At 32.8% G+C, this 19,101-nt stretch overlaps 2 protein-coding genes across 2 annotated transcripts in view; both read right to left on the bottom strand.

Annotated features, from left to right (window-relative positions):
• Positions 1-12,406, bottom strand: part of LOC132736070 (nucleoporin Nup37-like) — a gene marked incomplete at its 5' end in the record, with an annotated part of 29,624 nt that extends 17,218 nt beyond the window's left edge. The window contains 1 exon segment of the mRNA XM_060723119.1: positions 12,320-12,406. Coding sequence (XP_060579102.1) covers positions 12,320-12,406 — 87 coding nt within the window.
• A 1,022-nt stretch (positions 12,407-13,428) lies between these two features.
• On the bottom strand, positions 13,429-18,517 carry LOC132736069 (retinol dehydrogenase 14-like; the record flags this gene model as incomplete). Its single annotated transcript, XM_060723118.1, is given in 8 exon segments — positions 13,429-13,535; positions 14,099-14,225; positions 14,994-15,144; positions 15,661-15,754; positions 16,297-16,400; positions 16,836-16,870; positions 17,489-17,696; positions 18,432-18,517. Coding segments are annotated over 8 exon segments (908 nt in total), but the record flags the coding sequence as incomplete, so codon positions are not given.
• Between the last annotated feature and the right edge of the window lie 584 nt (positions 18,518-19,101).

The following is a 19,101-nucleotide window of genomic DNA, read 5'->3' as shown; positions in this document are numbered from 1 at the left end:
GCAAAATTTTACTAAGTCAAGGGCAATAACTCTGAAAATACTAAAAACTATCCACAAGAAATACCCAGGTGCACAACTACACATGCTGATCAACATTCCTGTAAAGTTTCATGACTCTAGGTCAAATACTTTTTTGAGTTACATACGACACAAGTTTAAAATTGCAAAATTTTACTAAGTCAAGGCAATAACTCTGAAAATACTAAAAATATCCAGATGAAAAAACCCAGGTGCACAACTACACATGCTGATCAACATTCCTGTAAAGTTTCATGACTCTAGGTCAAATAGTTTTTGAGTTACATGCGACACAAGTTGAAAATTGCAAAATTTTACTAAGTCAAGGGCAATAACTCTGAAAATACTAAAAATATCCACACGAAAATACCCAGGTGCACAACTACACATGCTGATCAACATTCCTGTAAAGTTTCATGACTCTAGGTCAAATACTTTTTGAGTTACGTGCGACACAAAAGTGAACGGACGGACGGACGGAAGGACGGAAGGACGGACGGACAGACGGACGGACGGACAAGGGTAAATCTAAATGCCCGCCACTAACGTGGGGGCACAAAAAGGGGCATAATTCTGTCAAAATGCTTGATACAGTTACCTCCTCCTGTCTACAGGTTTAGGTCATGATGGTGAACAAGTGTGCAAAGTTTCAAAGCCATATGTCAATGGACTTTGAAAATATTTGAGGTATTACAAAAACTTTAACATAAATTCTAAGTTGAACAAGAGCTGTCGGTAGGACAGCAACGCTCGACTATTCTAGTGCTTGATAGTAAAAAATAATGCTTGATACAGTTACCTACTCCTGTTTACAGGTTGGGGTCATGATGGTGAACAAGTGTGCAAAGTTTCAAAGCCATATGTCAATGGACTTTGAAAATATTTGAACTATTACAAAAACTTTAACGTAAATTCTAAGTCGAAAAAAGGGCATAATTCTGTCAAAATGCTTGATAGAGTTACCTCCTCCTGTCTACAGGTTGGTGTCATGATGGTGAACAAGTGTGCCAAGTTTCAAAGCCATATGTCAATGGACTTTGAAAATATTTGAACTATTACAAAAACTTTAACGTAAATTCTAAGTCGAAAAAGGGGCATAATTCTGTCAAAATGCTTGATACAGTTACCTCCTCCTGTCTACAGGTTGGGGTCATGATGGTGAACAAGTGTGCAAAGTTTCAAAGCCATATGTCAATGGACTTTGAAAATATTTGAACTATTACAAAAACTTTAACATAAATTCTAAGTCGAAAAAGGGGCATAATTCTGTCAAAATGCTTGAAAGAGTTACTTCCTCCTGTCTACAGGTTGGTGTCATGATGGTGAACAAGTGGGCAAAGTTTCAAAGCCATATGTCTATGGACTTTGAAAATATTTAAACTATTACAAAAACTTTAACATAAGTGGTTACGCCGACGCCGACGCTCGGGTGACTACAATAGCTCTACTTATTCTTATCGAATAGTCGAGCTAAAAAGGGGCATAATTCTGTCAAAATGCTTGATAGAGTTACCTCCTCCTGTCTACAGGTTGGGGTCATGATGGTGAACAAGTGTGCAAAGTTTCAAAGCCATATGTCAATGGACTTTGAAAATATTTGAACTATTACAAAAACTTTAACATAAGTGGTTACGCCGACGCGGACGCCGACGCTTGGATGACTACAATAGCTCTACTTATTCTTATCGAATAGTCGAGCTAAAAATGTGACCACTAGTGTTAACAAGGATTACCAAAATTTGAGCAGTGTGACCTAGTTTTTCACCCCAGGTGACCCATATTCGAGCTTGACATTCGAGCAATTACCTAGACAAGCATCCTGACCAAGTTTGATGATAATTGAGTCAAAATGTGACACTAGAGTGTTCACAAGGTTTTTCTATTTTTAGCTCCTGTGACCTAGTTTTCCATCCCAGATAAATCATGTTCAAACTTATCCAAGCATCGACTAGACAAGCATTCTGACAAAGTTTGATGATGATTGGGTCAAAAATGTGACCACTAGACTGTTCGCAAGTTTTTTCTATTTTTAGCTCCTGTGACCTAGTTTTCCACCCGAGATGACCCATGTTCGAACTCATCCAAACAATTGACTAAACAAGCATCCTGACAAGGTTTCTTAATAATTGGGTCAAAAATGTGACCACTAGAGTGTTCACAAGGTTTTTCTATTTATAGCTCCTGTGACCTAGTTTTTCATCGGAGATAAACCATGTGCAAACTCATCAAAGCAATTATCTAAACAAGCATCCTGACAAAGTTTGATCATGATTAGGTAAAAAATGTGACCACTAGAGTGTTCATAAGGTTTTTCTATTTTTAGCTCCTGTGACCTAGTTTTTCATCAGAGATGACCCATATTCAAACTCATCTGAGCAATTGACTAGACAAGCATCCACACTAAGTTTGATGATGATTGGGTAAAAAATGTGACCACTAGAGTGTTCACAAGGTTTTTCTATTTTTAGCTCTTTCATCAGAGATGACCCACGTTTGAACTCATCCAAACAATTGACTAGACAAGCATTCTGACCAAGTTTGATGATGATTGGTTAAAAAATGTGACCACTAGAGTGTCCACAAGGTTTTTCTATTTATAGCTCCTGTGACCTAGATTTTCATCGGAGATGACCCATGTTCGAACTCATCCAAGCAATAATCTAAACAAGCATTCTGACAAAGGTTTATGATGATTGGGTCAAAAATGTGACCACTAGAGTGTTCACAAGGTTTTTCTATTTTTAGCTCCTTTGAACTAGTTTTCCATCCGAAATGACCCAGTTTCGAACTCATCCGAGCAATTGACTAAACAAGCATCCTGACAAAGTTTGATGATGATTGAGTCATAAGTGTGACCACTAGTGTGTTCACAAGCAATTGTGGACGTACGACGTACGACGGACATTCACCGATCCTAATAGCTCACCCTGAGCAAGCTCAGGTGAGCTAAAAATACAGGGAAAATAAATGAATGGAGATAATTTGATGCGTACATGTGTGAAATCGCATAGTTACCTCCCGTTAACAATGTAAAATTAAGACCGTAATTACATGTCAGTAAAAGTGTCTCGTGGTGTCTTGGGATAGTCTAGTGGTGTCTTGGGGTAGTCTTGGGATAGTCTAGGGGTGTCTTCGGATAGTCTTGGGATAGTCTAGTGGTGTCTTGGGGTAGTCTAGGGGTGTCTTCGGATAGTCTTGGGATAGTCTAGGGGTGTCTTGGGATGTCTTGGGGTAGTCTAGTGGTGTCTTGGGGTATCTTGGGGTAAATAGACCGACCACATAATACTATGTCTATATTTTAGATAATAAACATGTGCAGCTGTAATAAAATGAAATATCATAAATATGTGTTTGTAATCATAATGATATATAACTGCTAGCATATCTTGCAAAATTATTGGCTCCAACTTTGGAGCTATTGGCTCCAACTTTTTCTTATTGGCAAATTTGGTGGCGCCACAGATATATACACAACGGATATAGCGATATCCGTGAATTATTGCTTACATTGCCGACATCGGAGAAATATTTGTGTGGAAAAGTGTGTTTTGTACGTTTTAGAATAAATAACTAATTCTATTGCTTCTTATATAAGTAAAAAATGTTTAGTCTTTTTGTTGATGTCCCTCCAGGAATTCAATATGGCCATAATTTGGCTACTTTTACCCAGGATGCATCAAATATCGCGACATATGATAACTTGCGGGAACATAATTCCGCCAATACTGATTTTAACTGTGTGACGTCACAGTCTCTTCTCCATCGTATATTTAGCTCCATGGTGGCGCAAACTAATTTGACCAATAGAGAAACCTGTAAATGTTTTAATTGACTTTACATTTTAGCGAGCTCAAAGAGCTGGCCCAAAGGGCCTGTTCACAAAGCGATATTTATGGTAATGCAAGTACCTGGTAGATAGTGATAGTTTTGAACACTTTCGCCAGAAGTACTGCAAAATTATGAGGAATGGTCTATTATGCCATGGTCAATCGCAACTTTCCGACAGACAAGAATGAAGATAAGGCTAAAATCCAGGTTTTTTTTCCCTTCTATATCAGGGAATGCTATAAGGCCCCTTCACAATTCAAATTGCACTTTTTTTCACAAAGTGGCAGAAAAAATTCACAATTTCAAAAGAAATTTCACAAAATATTGGGACTTTGCCTTTGAAATTTATACATTGTTTACCTTCCAGTAAAACATGATTTACGCCAATTTCAAGAACACAGAAATAGTTTTAATGAAGTTAAATGGTTTTAGCACATGTTAAGCGAATAATCTATTGACTTGAAGCAGATTTTCCGGTTTCATTATGTTGCTAAATGCCAAATAACATGGAAATTTTTTTCACAATTTTACAACAAATCATGCTTTTTTTTACAAAATGAACAGGTCCAGGCCCCTTCACAATTTTGACAAAAAGTGCCCTGAAATCAGAGTAATTCTGATTGAAAACAGATGTCTGGACAGGTCTTCTGTGCACTTCTATGTAAACCAGACAGGAAACAAAAATAAATGGAAGCAGTGCACAAAATACCAAATGTCACTTTTAAACACAGGTGCTAGTGGCATTGATTTGTCCTAAAATGTGTTTGACCTTGTTATTTATACAATAAAATATCAATATAATATATTAAAAAAAAAAAAATTAAAAAAAAAATTTTTTTTTTCACTGTTATATTATTATAGACAAGGTATGCAACATTCAGGTACGAAAATTATGGGTACGCCGGTTATCTGTGTTAAAATTTTTCACCGGGCGGTAATATCGTGGGATTTTTGCATGGAATCAATGCACAATATATTTTTCTATTACAATTTACTATTTACAGATCCCCAATTAACCGCTAGTTAATGTTTTAAAGCCCGAAAGTAAGAAATCACCCAGGTCCGAAAGATGAGACCGTCATGACATGTACATTGTAAGCTGGTATTTACGCTTGAAATACATCATTAAAGAGATCGAACGGGTCGAACTCACATGCAAACAACTGGATTTTACATACTTTTAAATGGTTTTATCCACCACAAGTGGCACTAAGTCCTATGTGCCCGTATTTTAAGAAAAATTCTACATGTATAAGGTTATTCCTAAATCGGAAGTGTTCTCCCGCAACACGTGCTTGGTTCCCTGTTCCGCTCTTTGTCAATGTATGTGAAACGGAAGCCGGAGAATACTTCCGGTAGGAATTACCTTCTAAAAATATCGTCTACATGTAGGATATTTCTTTAAATACAGGCTCATAGGACTAAGTTCGACTCGTGGAGTATAAAACCATTTAAAAGTATGTAAAATCCAGTTGTTTGCATGTGTGTTCGACCCGTTTGATAAATAATTGTATAAATAACAAGGTCAAACACATTTTAGGACAAATCAATGCAACTAGCACCTGTGCTTTTAAAACGAAAACGTAAAATAAAAATGAATGATTATTTTAAATGACTTCCCCGTTCATAGGCTTTGCCTTATTCATATTACAGATGATACGTGTTTACGTTTTTGAATATGTACTCTCTTAATACTTTTAGGAGACTTGTTTGAAAATTTCATCAGTTTATGGGATTTTGTTTTTCATAATTTCGGTGGGGGGAAAATCCCGGGATCCGGGACGCCCGGGATCCGGGATCGTATTAGATATATAGGGAAAACTCATAAACTATATTTGTGTTCATTATTGTCGTAATGAAAGGCGATTAAACGTTAACTATTTATTTCTTTAATTGTATGTAATGAACAGTAAATGAATTTAACTTAAGATTTAAATATATTTCGAGTTATTTATTAACAAACTTAAAATGCGGAAATCACAATACTTGTAATTATAGTATAATTGGAAAAATCAAAGTTTTTGTTAATACAATATTTGGCTTAATTTTATGTTCATGTATTTAAATATTATTTTTAGAAAAGATCAGAAGATATACTTAACATAATCAGGTACGTATATTGTTAATATACGTACCTGACATAATTGATAACAAAAAAAAACTTTTGACATGTATGACAGGTGGTCAATTCCCGGGATCTCTGTACTGTTTAATAGATCCCGGCTTTTCTGAAAGCAAGATGGTAATGGTCAATTTCCCGGGATATATATATCTTATACGATCCCGGCTTTTCTTAATGCGATTATCCGGGATCTCTTATATCTAATAAGGAAAATCAACTATTTTTCGTGACCATTATATGGTTGAGTATTTATACATTATCGTAAATACAAGTTCGACTTAATTGGCATGCTTATTTTACGTAAAAGGCGTGTAAAATACTATATAAAAATGCTGATTTATCTGCAAATTAACAAATGTGTTGTTGTTTTTCTAATGATATATACTATACCAGAAGGCTTTCAAGTTGAAGAAAAAAAAAAGAATACAAATGTAAAACATAAGGTATATATTACAGATGTTTAACAAGTAATCAAGTTCCATGGATCGTATAAAAATAACACGTTTCACTTATAAACAGATATGAATTTCTAAAATGAATATTTTTAAAAGAAAAACAAATTATTTGTCAATTTTTAATATAAAATGAAAAAGAACTGTGGCGGACCTCATTTTCCTTAAACATTTTTTTTAAAAATATGTCCAGTACAGGACCCAAAACGTATCGTTCCTGGTGTTAATTAACATTGGTGTATTAAAAGTGTTTAGTGACACTTCCGACTGTGGCCAATAGACCGAATGATAATTTACTCTTTATCTGTACGTCTAATATACGATCCCGGTTTTTCTGAAAACTATATTCTTGAACTGGTCAATACCCGGGATCCCTATGGTGTTTTAATACGATCCCGGCTTATCTGAAAAATATCTTCTTGGACTGGTCAATTCCCGGGATCCCTATATGTTTAATACGATCCCGGCTTATCTGAAAAATATATTCTTGACTGGTCAATTCCCGGGATCCCTATATGTTTTAATAGGATCCCGGCTTTTCTGACTGCGGTTCGTATAACATTGAAAATAGTAATTCACGTAACATAACTTTATGAAAATTTATATGTGCAAGAACATGGTAAAGGAAAAATATAATGATGAAGCAATTAAAAAATTCAACACCTTAATTCGAATTTAAAAGCTATTGCATTAAATATTAATTATACTGAAAATTGATATTTTATAATACTGATAATTTCTCTTTCTGAATGTAAAATAAACATATTTTAGTGCACACATGTAAGATATATTATCTTTACACACGATATCAGTAAACACAGTGTGAAACACGGTCCATAAAAGGCAATTTTAAAAGAAAGACCAAATAACTTGACACTGTATAATGCTTTTGCCAATAAAAACAAGTTTGAGTCTTGCAACATCAAAATATTGTGTCACAAAGCGAATTAATTGAGAAAAGATAAAAAGGCATTATCATAAAATTATACTTCACGCCAGTTTAATGCACTTCATTTTTATGAAAGCACAGGAACTTGAAATTCTATCAAAATTTATGATAGTATCCAAAATATACCCCCTATACAGTATAAACAAGCATTTGATAGTATTGCGGGCAATACAGTAGTCCCCTACCGGTCCCTCAAAAAGTTCTTTAATTGTCATACACTCCTGTATATTGCCATTTATAATGAATTTGAGGATGAAGTCTGTATTTGAAAATATCAACCACAAAACATAATAAAATAAGTTTGTCTATATCACAGTAATGTGTTAAGTTTCCATGCTTAGTAAGGAAATTATGTTTATACAACCTTGTCATATTATTACGATGTGGGATTTTAAAGTAAATCCTATAAGGAATGAAGAAGTTGGAGTGAAAATACCAGTTTCTCGAAAAAAATCTAAGTTCAAGGGGGACATAATTCTGGAAATAGTCTTGCTAGAGTATTTAACCTTCTCAAAAATGTCGAGTGATAATAAGAAACATATATATGAAGTTTGAAGTAGATACATTAGGAAATAAAGAAGTTATTTAAAAAAGACAAAATTTTTCCCCTAAAAAATCTAAGTTCAAGGGAGGTAATACTGATATTTTTTTGTGCTAGAGTTATAAGCCTTGTCACATATGATGTGGTTGATGACCAGAAACTTATATTTAAAGTTTGAAGTTAAACACCTTAAGAAATAAAGAACATATAGTGAAAAAGCTGAAAAATTTAAATCAGAAATCTTGAAATTCAGGCTATTTGTTGCCATAGCAACCAGAATTTTCAAACATAGGAAGAAAAGAAAAAGATGTGCATAATCTCCAGACTGCCATCTACCAATATTTCAAGTTTCATAAAAATATTTTCAGTACTTTTTGAGTTATCACTGGATCCAGTTTATAAGTTAAATTTGCCATATTTTCAGACTATTTGTTGCCATAGCAACCAGAATTTTCAACATAAGAAGAAAAAAAAAAAGACGTGCATAATCTCCATACTGCCATCTATCCATATATCAAGTTTCATAAAAATATTTTCAGTACTTTTTGCGTTATCGCGGGATCCAGTTTTGTGGACGGACGGACTGACGGACTGACAGACAGACAGACAGACGGACAGACAGACGGACGGAGGGTAAACCTAAAGTCCCCTCCGGTTAAACCGGTAGGGGACTAATAAACTTTTTATACTGTATAGGGGGTATATTTTGGATATTATCATTAATATTGATAGAATTTCAAGTTCCTGTGATGAAAGGTACAATGAATTATATTGTGATATTTTCAACTTAATATTTTCCTATTCTGCTTATTAGATAATGTAAAGAAAATATTTTTCTTCATTTAGCGTATTTATAAACAAGGTAACAAACGTACACAGAAATTTCGTTAATAATTGAAAAATACTTATTTCTGTAACAATTGTGTTTATTAATACCAGTTGGAAGTCATTCTTTGGGATCAAATCAGTGAGATATGGCCCCAATGTCAATAAAACCCTAAAGGATGATCATTATCATAATTAAATAACTGGCACAAGTGACGTTATCTGATGTAATGTTATGCACCCTGTTGATTTGTGATATCACGGCCCTGTGTCGCTTAAATTGTAAATTACAACATATGCACCCTGTTGTTTGGCACAGCGTCGCTTACAGATAAAAATCTTTGTTATTAAATGAAATTATTTCTGTGACAGTAAAGATTATATTAATTTAACATATTACTCTCTTAATCACATTTGTAAAAAATTATACGTATATAATATATATATTTAGAAATTAATTACGAAGCACAGATTAACCACGTGCATTTTTTTAATTAAAATTGTGAAACTGTATGATACTAGGCAAAGTTATTTACTTGTATAATACTTTATGTTTTACTATTACTACGGTACATGTTCTTCCTTGTTAATTTGTGTCATAATCATATATATAATAAACTTTTTTATTATTTTATAAAGAATAGATTTGTAATATCAACAATATAATCTTATTTTCGCTACTGTGAATCCGAAATACTTGAAAAAAGTCATTGCCCATGGTTATCGATTTTTCAGGAACGTTTATATATAATATACATCCCTTGATCTTTGTAAGATTTCTATACCCGCATAATGAAATACAATCATTGACAGGTACGTATATTAACGTTATAAAATACGCTGGGACATAAGTTATCTTTATGCCCCAGAAATACGACAAAATCAGGCATAAATCGCGTATATCATGTAAATTATTACCTGAAACTTCTATCTTTTTTTTTACTTTTCTTAAATCTTAAATTGGTACAATTTTTCGCGAGTTTGGTTTTCTTGAAATATTTGGTTTATCAGGAGGCATGCAGCCTTAAAATGAATTATCATACTGAAACATGTGTTTATTACATGTCTGTATATGTGAAGTTTTGTAACGAAAGTTATTTAGATATATTGCCTGAACATTTGAGAAACGATTTGTAACTATAAGATTACGAACTAAGAATACAAACTGGCAGATATGCTAGAAACAGAAATACATACAATACAATAGAAATGAACGCTACTGCCAATGTTGTTCTTTAAAGCTGCATGCCTCCAGATGAGTCAAAATATTCGATAAAATCAAAAACTTGAGAAATATGTACTACGACTTTAGGAACATAAAATGGTTCAAGATTCAAGTAATATTTTACATGTTATGTGCAGTTAATGACTGATTTTTTTAATGTACAACTATATTTCTGCTGCGTTACTAACGCAGTAAGGTCTATTTATGCATATTTTGACCACTTTTGGTAATTTACATGGCTTGTAAAGTGCCATTGATAATGTATAAATGGCTTCCTTTTGGTTATTTCACAATATGAAACATTCAAAAAAACATTTTCAAAATTTTTATGAAAATTAGCATGAATCTGGAGGCGTGCTGCTTTAAGAGACTTAGAAGACGACTTTTATTTTTGATCTTATATGCCCATTTTATACAAATATTCGTAACCTTTATCTTAAAAGATATTATTTTGTTAACCCAAGTATGTACAAATTTATTGCATTGGTGCAAAGAAATAATAGAAATGAACTATGTAAATTAGCATTTTATTACAAAAATGCTTTGACTGTTAGAACTTCACTATTAAATAATGTTCAATGATAGATCAAAATTTTTTATTTTTAAAGTTTTGATATTGATTTTCTTCCTTAAATATGTTTCATCCTCAACTGAGGCTTAATAACAATCAATGCAAGTTTCATTACAATTATTGATCTCTTTATATTATTTATATCATTGATTTCTTTTACATTGATTGCACTGAAAGTACATGTTACTTTAATATTATTATGTATGTGATGATGTACTTTGTTATAATCCGAAATAAAAGTTCTGTTCTGTTTGTGTTTGTTCAAAATGAACTAGCTACTTCTACCTTACTGATATATTGATTTAGGATAACATGTATATTATCATAGAATTAATTGATTGCCAACTTGTATTGACATTCGTTATATACCCATTATTATATATATTTAAACTATGCCGCAATATGCCACTCAATGATAATTTCCCCTATATTATAATAACTTGATTTATTAGTGATGACGATAAATGGTGATGACGACGATAATGATGGTGATGATAGACACTGCTTGTCTAAAAACGATCCCGGCTTTTTATAAATGTGATCCAGCTTGGATCTCTATATATCTAATTACAATCCCGGCTTTTCTAAATGTGATATGGCCCGGGTATCTCTCTTTGTTTAATACGATCCCCGGTTTTCTGAATGTGACATTGGCAGTGGTCAAATCCCGGGATCTCTATATATCTAATACGATCCCGGCTTTTCTGAAAGTAACTTGGCAGACGGTCTTTGTCCGGTATCTCTCTTTGTTAAATACAATTCCGGCTTTTATGAATGTGACATGGCAGTGGTCAAATCCCGGGATCTCTATATATCTAATTACAATCCCGACTTTTCTAAAAATGTGATAATGGATAGATCAAAGATTATTTTTAAAAAAAAAATTGTACAAGTATCATAATGATTTAATAGAGAAAATGATAATTTGTTTGTTTTTGATTTTTTAAAGGTACAATACACTAATTTATTGATAGGAGTAAATGATTTGAACATTAACAAGTCTGATTCTGTTTGACAAGTGGAAATCACTAAAAAAATTAAAGATTTATATCTAATTAGGAAAAATCAAAAGATTTATATAAAAGATCATCTTTTTCCGTGACGAATCAAACAAAATGTATTTAAATAAAATAAAAAAAACCCGGCTTAATCTTACATTACGTAGCAATCACACTTTCATGATGTTTATGATGGACACACCAACAGTCACGTGTTCAATAAGGGGCCTCGCAGTCTTGATAACCAATTAATACACAGCGACTTCCACTGCCAGTACATGTACTTCCAAAATAAGATTTTAGGTGAGTGACATTCTGAGGTCAATTAACTCTCTCATGTGTGAAAAAAATACGTTAGCAGATTTTTTTTTCATAAACTACTACAAATCAAACTTATTCAAAAAGCTCTACAAAAACATAATAATAATAATAATAAATAATAATCTAAACTTTATTTTCCGTACAAATTGTAGTGTTTGTAGTACGGCTGTTATTAATTAAAACGTTTTCATTATTAAACATATGAAATAACCAACCAAGAAACATGTATACAGTACCGAAAATCATTCAAATACAAAATATTTTATAGCCATCAACAATAAAAAAAACATCATTAAAATTGTCAACAGGCATATGAGATAATCGATAATTTATCGTCGACACCGAGAACTGGTGGTCAATTCCCGGGATTACTATATGTTTAATACGATCCCGGCTTTTCTGTAGGCGATCCCGGGATTTTCCCCCCACCCATAATTTCTCGTGAAAACATGTGATAAAACAATTATACCTTGAATTTACAAAGGTATACTGAAACTTTCGAATCTGTACCCGCGGCTAGAAGATGGGAACTTGTTTTCTGTATTACAAAATTCAAACAAACATATGTTATATCTTCAGTAGGTATTTCAAAAATCTGGATTTTTTACCAGATTTCTATCATTTTTTAATTTTTATTTTTTTGCCGCTACCTTCTTTGAGAAGAGTTCTATAAGACCACTATTATTTCCGTTTGACAGTTGAACACCACCATAGTTTTTATAGCGTCAAGCTGGAGTCTTACATTTTTGGTAAGTAATCAAATGGACTAAATGAATTTCGACTAGACCTTTAAGCTTCTGCATATGAACTCTAATTTTTGGTTTATCTCCCGAATGAGGTGGTCTGTTAAGTTAAGTTATCCTAGATAACTAATTCTAGGTATTTTGCATTGGATATTGATTCTAGTTTGACTCTACAAAGGTGGTATAGTGTTTGAATATGATGTTGTTCTCTTTCTGTGACATGGAGAACTTGACATTTGGATGGATTAGATTCCATATTACACTCCAATTTCAGAAGGTAACTGTCTCGTTTGCAGATATCAATGCAAGTTTTATTAATCAAGGACAGTCCTAACAATAAAAACGTACTCAAATGTATTTCTGTGAACTTTATTACAACATTATCTCCTCTCAAACGGAAATTTTAAATGCACAATTTAACTGAAAAAAACTAATGTTAGATAATATCATAAAGTAATATACCTAATACATATTGAGAACTTTTGACTAGGCCACATTTGTGAGTACATTGTTTCAATCAGGGTCTTTCAAATAGAAATTTGAAAGACCCTGTTTAAGTCGATATCCCTTGTCTTAAAACACAAGCTCGAATGACGCATACTTCATGTATATTAAACAGCACACATTTTAAACATAAATTGCAGGTTTAGTTTAAAAAACATTTTTATTTGAACATTAAGAAGACACAACCGCTTCGCTCTTAGAAGCACATGATATGTGTATTTTTCTGTTTCACGTGAAGTTCTTCAACTACTTATATTACAATAAATTTCATGCTGAAAATATCACACCAGGTGAGTAGTCTTTAACTGAAATGATATAGGTAACATTTATCGCAATTATGGATCCGCTCCCTCTAAACAATATATTTCTTCTTCCGTTAAATGTTCTTTCAAAAATCCAAGAGTTTTATTCCACAATTCCTCTTGCTTTATCTCATCCCTGAAAACCAAACATTATTTGTAAAATCTTCCAAGGAAGCAATATACATAATTATGTGTATATCAAACATATATGGGTTGACGTCTTTCAAAGAAAGAGAAAACTTAGGGCTTGAGTTGATTTCGTCTAATATTTGAGATACATGTGTCTGTTAAATTAAATACAAACGCATGATTTTTTTATGTAAAGTGTGAAACATTGTAAAGTAGCCCAGCATGAACTTTTGTTTGTTTCTTTATTTAACAGCATATCAACACAGTTAAGTCATGGTGCCGAAAAAGGAAAGATGATTTTGGCCAATCCTCGGGTGTTGCAAACTTAAAGCAACACGAGGGGTCAAAACCACCTCACCTCCTGGAGCTAAGACATGCATTATACTCCAGTCATTCGAACCCACTTACCAGCTTTTTACGATCACACAGAGATTAAACGGTGGCTGTATATTCTTAATTTCATATAACTTTTTTCATCGCTTATGAGGGGTCCGTTTTAGCATTATTATGCCATATAGTTCACTGTGTTGTCACAACTATTTCAGATACAGGCCGAAACACTATTTTTACCTTGACACTGAGGTTGTTGATGCCGGTTGACAGTCCTTAAAATACACACCACTCATTGATTTTAATTCAGGGTTAACTGCACTGTTGATTATAGTTGTGGCACCGTAAAGTGGAGTCCGCATTAAACCTGCAAGTGTAACAGTAACAAACATACAAGAACTATATCATTGGCAGTACAACTGCTATGGTATCAAAAGAAATTTGCAATAAAAGTGATCCCTCGGAAGCATGAAAAGCAACAAAATAACAAATGTACATGAAAATAACTGACTCGGTTTAATTGAGTCTTTACATGAGAAATACTGAAAAAGTAAGATCCCTCAAGCCAACTAGCACCGGCTTGAGTGGTACTCAATTTTCAACATGTAATGTGCTGCAATTAATGATCCCGATTGACAAAAAAATAATATCTACAATATAATATCTACACAGCGCATCTAATTCTTCGAACGCTCTTTTAGTTTTATGTACATTAATATACATATGCAATAACTGTCTACAAATTTAGTTGTACATCAAAATCTGGAAAAGATCGAGGAGAAGACGGAAGCAAGGAAATATAACAATATAATACATGTATATGAAAAGAACATATTCAATTCGATCGAGTCTGTTCATGAGAGATAATATGAAATTTCAACATCCCTCACGTCCCTGACACCGATGGTATTTAATCTCTAAAACTAGCGGACTGGAATCAAACTAACTTGTAAGTACAATAACAAAGTACAGGTGAAAGGACAACAAAAATTGAACAAATCTAAAGTTTAACATTACATTACATTGTTTATTTATAAGTACGGTAATCATTACATCAGATAACTATTCTAACGCAATATCTCACAGACCATGCATTATTTTTACTTTGACATTGTGAATATACATGTTTTATTACCCACAAGACGGTTCAATTTGAGGAAAATCTGGTAGGCCGCCATGTCTTTAAATTCAGCTCCTATGTTTGTTTCTACAGTTCCAGGATGCGCACTGGTAACAGATATATTTGAGTTCCGTAACCGCCGATGAAGACAATGCATTTGCATGATCTGTAAAAATGACATTAATAAAATTACAGAAAAAGCAACAACTCTTCGAAATTATTATCATAGTTTAAACTTAACGCATGCTTCCATGCTAAAACACAGTGATAGAGTGTGTCCATAGGCTTAGCTATAGCTCCATTGACAATCAAGTTAAAGTAAGTTTTATATAACACAAATCTGTATATTCAACGTTACAATGTATATAAACCAGAAACAAATATTTACAATTACAATGTATTTGGGACCCGACCCTTTTTAATATGAATTAAATAGAATAATCTATAATTTTAGCCTTCCTGGCAAGAATTCATCACACGTGTAGAGTCAGACAAGCCAGTGATCATTGCAATATCAAAATATTCTGCTAACGTATCTATTACATGTATTGTATTGTCTAACCATCCATAACAATGAACAGTGTCATACTCGAGGTTGACTGAATATCCATTACATTTATCAAGAGAGGAAAAATCTTTATAGCACTATTCCTGTAAAGGGATAGGTTTAGTAAGTCTGTACCTGGTACAGCTTTGATCTACCATAATAATCCAAAAACCCAAACTGTGAAGGATCTCCCTTGTAGTTAATACCTTCTAGACTATATCCACATAATCTGAAAACGTTAAGGATGTTTATACATGTTTAACGTCATTTAAATAAAGCATGTTGTGCCCGATGTACTAATTTAAGGACCAATAACATACAATCTGTACGCGCAAACTGACTACCTTCACAAATGTATTGCAAAAACTAAAACCTTATTTATATTGATTTTAAAATTAACCATTTTAATACAGTTTGACTATTTTATCAACTACATTTTGTAAACAAAATATGTTTGACATAAGTTTCATTCTCATTTAATGTTCTGATGAAATCTCCAGTCTTGTTAATTGTGGGAGAATAATGTTGGATCTTGAAGATAACGAAGAAGTAAAGTTTGATTGATTAAAAGAAGCACAATAGAGAAGAACTGAACTCCTAAAGAACGTCCAAAAGAGGAAATTGAAAATGTTGCAGCATGGTTTGATTGGATCTGTTCATGGACGGTAGTGGTATTTGCAAGTCACAGTCCACGCCTCCTGGCACCGGCCTAAACAGACATGAAAATGGTGAAATTTTGAATTAAGAAACATCCGAAAAAACAAAGCTTACTTGTGAGCATCACTTGATACAAGAATTATTCTGCTTTCACTCTCATTCCCTTTCATCATAGGTAACAGCTGACTTATCATAAGAAAATGGCTGAGATAATTCACCTGAATCAAACAAACATGCCATTTCTAACAATCTGATTTAACAGCAATCAAAGCATTTGAGCTTATCAGTATTTAATTATCTCTCATAAATAATACAAGCAGGATTATCATCATAACATATTATGTAAAATAAGTTATTTTATGCTTTTGTAGAAGGCTTTATTAATTCAGAAACTTGCTTTAAAGTAAAGAAATATTAAAGAAAAAGTTAATTAAAAATTTAAAAAATGTGATTCTGAGCTACAATGGCTTTATCAATTGTGTATTGTGGTATTTGTGAAATAATAAAGCTTCTCTTACTTCTTTACTTGATCAATCGTATTCTCTGATAGTTATTGGACAATACAATTAAAACACAACTAATTCTTACTAAAGTCAGTGACGAGCGAGTAACAACGCAAATAATAAGAGGCCATTTTTCTGTAAATTGTTTACCTGCAACATATACTCGTACCCGTCATTTGTCTGTTCTGAAATAAAATGGAAGCACACATTTGTTACGAGAAACTGGAAAATATGTTGTTCACATATCTTTCATTTTGCAGAAATATAGGAATTGTATGTACATGGATAAATATAAAAAGCAACAACTACAGGATATATTATATAAGTCTCTTACGATGGAATATCAAATTATTGATGATTTATTGAAACAGCCAAAGAATATGATAAACAAGATCAACCAGGAAAGGCGGCGTTCAATGAACGCAACAGCTCACGACCCAGCAACAAGAATTAGTGGCAATGAGCCAATGAGGACCCCAAATACCCATGGCAAATGTTAAAATTGTGTGACAAGGTTTTAAAACTTTCCTACAGTTTTTTGCGAACATCTAAAATGACAATACATTCGTCTGTTAATGACTGCCTTAAAATTTAAACTAAAATGATCAAACAAATAAAGTTTCTTTCCTCTTTTCCGATTCTTCTTCGGTCCTATAGTGTTTTATATATGAAATCGTGTGATATATGGCAATGATAAAAAAAAGAATGATCAATTCTTAGCTTGAACTGGGACGAGAAGTACATGTAAAATGTTGGGCTGTAAGATAGAATGTCAATGATGTGAAATAAATTATTAGCATTACCTGGTTTAGCTTTACTTATTCCAGCATTACAAATTAACACGTGGAGTGGTCTACCAGATTCTTTATATGCTTGAACAAACTCCTTAGTGGATTGGAAAGAAGACAAATCTAGTTTCATGAAGACCAGTGATAGTTCTGCAACATCTACTAGTCCAGGAGTTCCTTTCTCTTTCTCCTCTTTATATTCTTTGTCCATTTGGCGCATTGCCTACCCGAAAGCAGAAAATAAAAAGTTGCATCAATACAACATGCTAGTCTAGGAGATTAACTTCTTCATTGTTTCCATATCAGAAACCCATTAAAGAATATTTATTTTAATTGTCCGATGAGCAAGAAATAATAATAAAAATGATTGTGCTTTGATTAAATTTATTTCATAATATTGTGTTTTTTTGCTTTGACACTAAATAGGCAAGACAATTAAACACTACCATTATTGTTCTTGACACAAAGCAGTGAAAAGCGTATGAAAATCTCTAAGTCATCTAGTCACTTTATCATAAAGCATCAAGACCATGATGAAAAAGATTCTTTTACACAACAAACTTACAAACGGTATTAAGATAATTAATAAAACTGCGCATATTTTCCAAATAACAAGTACATTGTCATGACCTTTCCTCGGAATACCTTGTAATTTGTATCTCAGATTACACAGTCGTCATATGAAAAACATGTTACCATCTGGTAGTTTTTTGTTTAAAAAATGTACCATATTTAAAAAGGCCACGCAGCTCACCGATTGTAAACAATATGTTAGAACATATAATAGCCTAAGGGAAAGGTTGTTCCAAAAGCGTCTTTCAATAGACATGCATGTATATGTGACCTTAACCAAATATTTAATATATTTAATCCAGCTCCTAAAACGCTACACTTCATATAAGAAATAAGCAGATCTGAACCATAGTCAAATTGATATGTGTAGATTTGTAAGGTTTACCTTCATTGTATCATCCTCAGATCTACATGCCATTATGACAGTCCCGCCCATCATTGCTATCCATTTTGCGACTTCATATCCAATACCTTATAATATACCAAATAATATCATTCATTCAGATAAAACAATTGGAAATCAGGATCAATTAAAATGTTATTTGTTTTTTTTTTCTCTCTAGATCTCGTGTTATGTTGTACACATTAGCCATTTTAATTGTTATGATGGGCAGCTATCTTAATTATAATATATGCTCTCTTAACTCACAAAAGCTTAATTGTTGTTTAGAATAACACAGGTGTGAACAAAAATATTACACTATAATGCATTGGTAAAAAACAGTTAGAGCATTTAAACACATAGTGCTTGTAAATAAAAGAAAATAGTTTCTTTAAAGAAGAGCATGGTAGCTTTAGACTCATGCACAATAACAGAATAACTTGGCTAAATTGTATGCATATATTGTGATGCACCGCATTTCACCGACCTTATTTACCTTCTAGTTAACCTATGCATATTTATTTTCTGTTTATACGGTTTATATGTTGTAAAAATGTTAAATACTATTGATTGTCAATGTAAATTAATGTTGAAAGCTTACCCTTACGCTAATATCGGCAATTTTACTGTTTACTAAAAACCCGGAAGTGTTTATTGTCAGCCATGTTGGTTA

This window comes from Ruditapes philippinarum, unplaced genomic scaffold (assembly GCF_026571515.1).
Source record: "Ruditapes philippinarum isolate M1 unplaced genomic scaffold, ASM2657151v2 ctg4815_1_1_1_1, whole genome shotgun sequence".
Classification (NCBI taxonomy): domain Eukaryota; kingdom Metazoa; phylum Mollusca; class Bivalvia; order Venerida; family Veneridae; genus Ruditapes; species Ruditapes philippinarum.
Note: the sequence above shows the minus strand (reverse complement) of the source record. Positions and strands in the feature narration are given on the sequence as shown.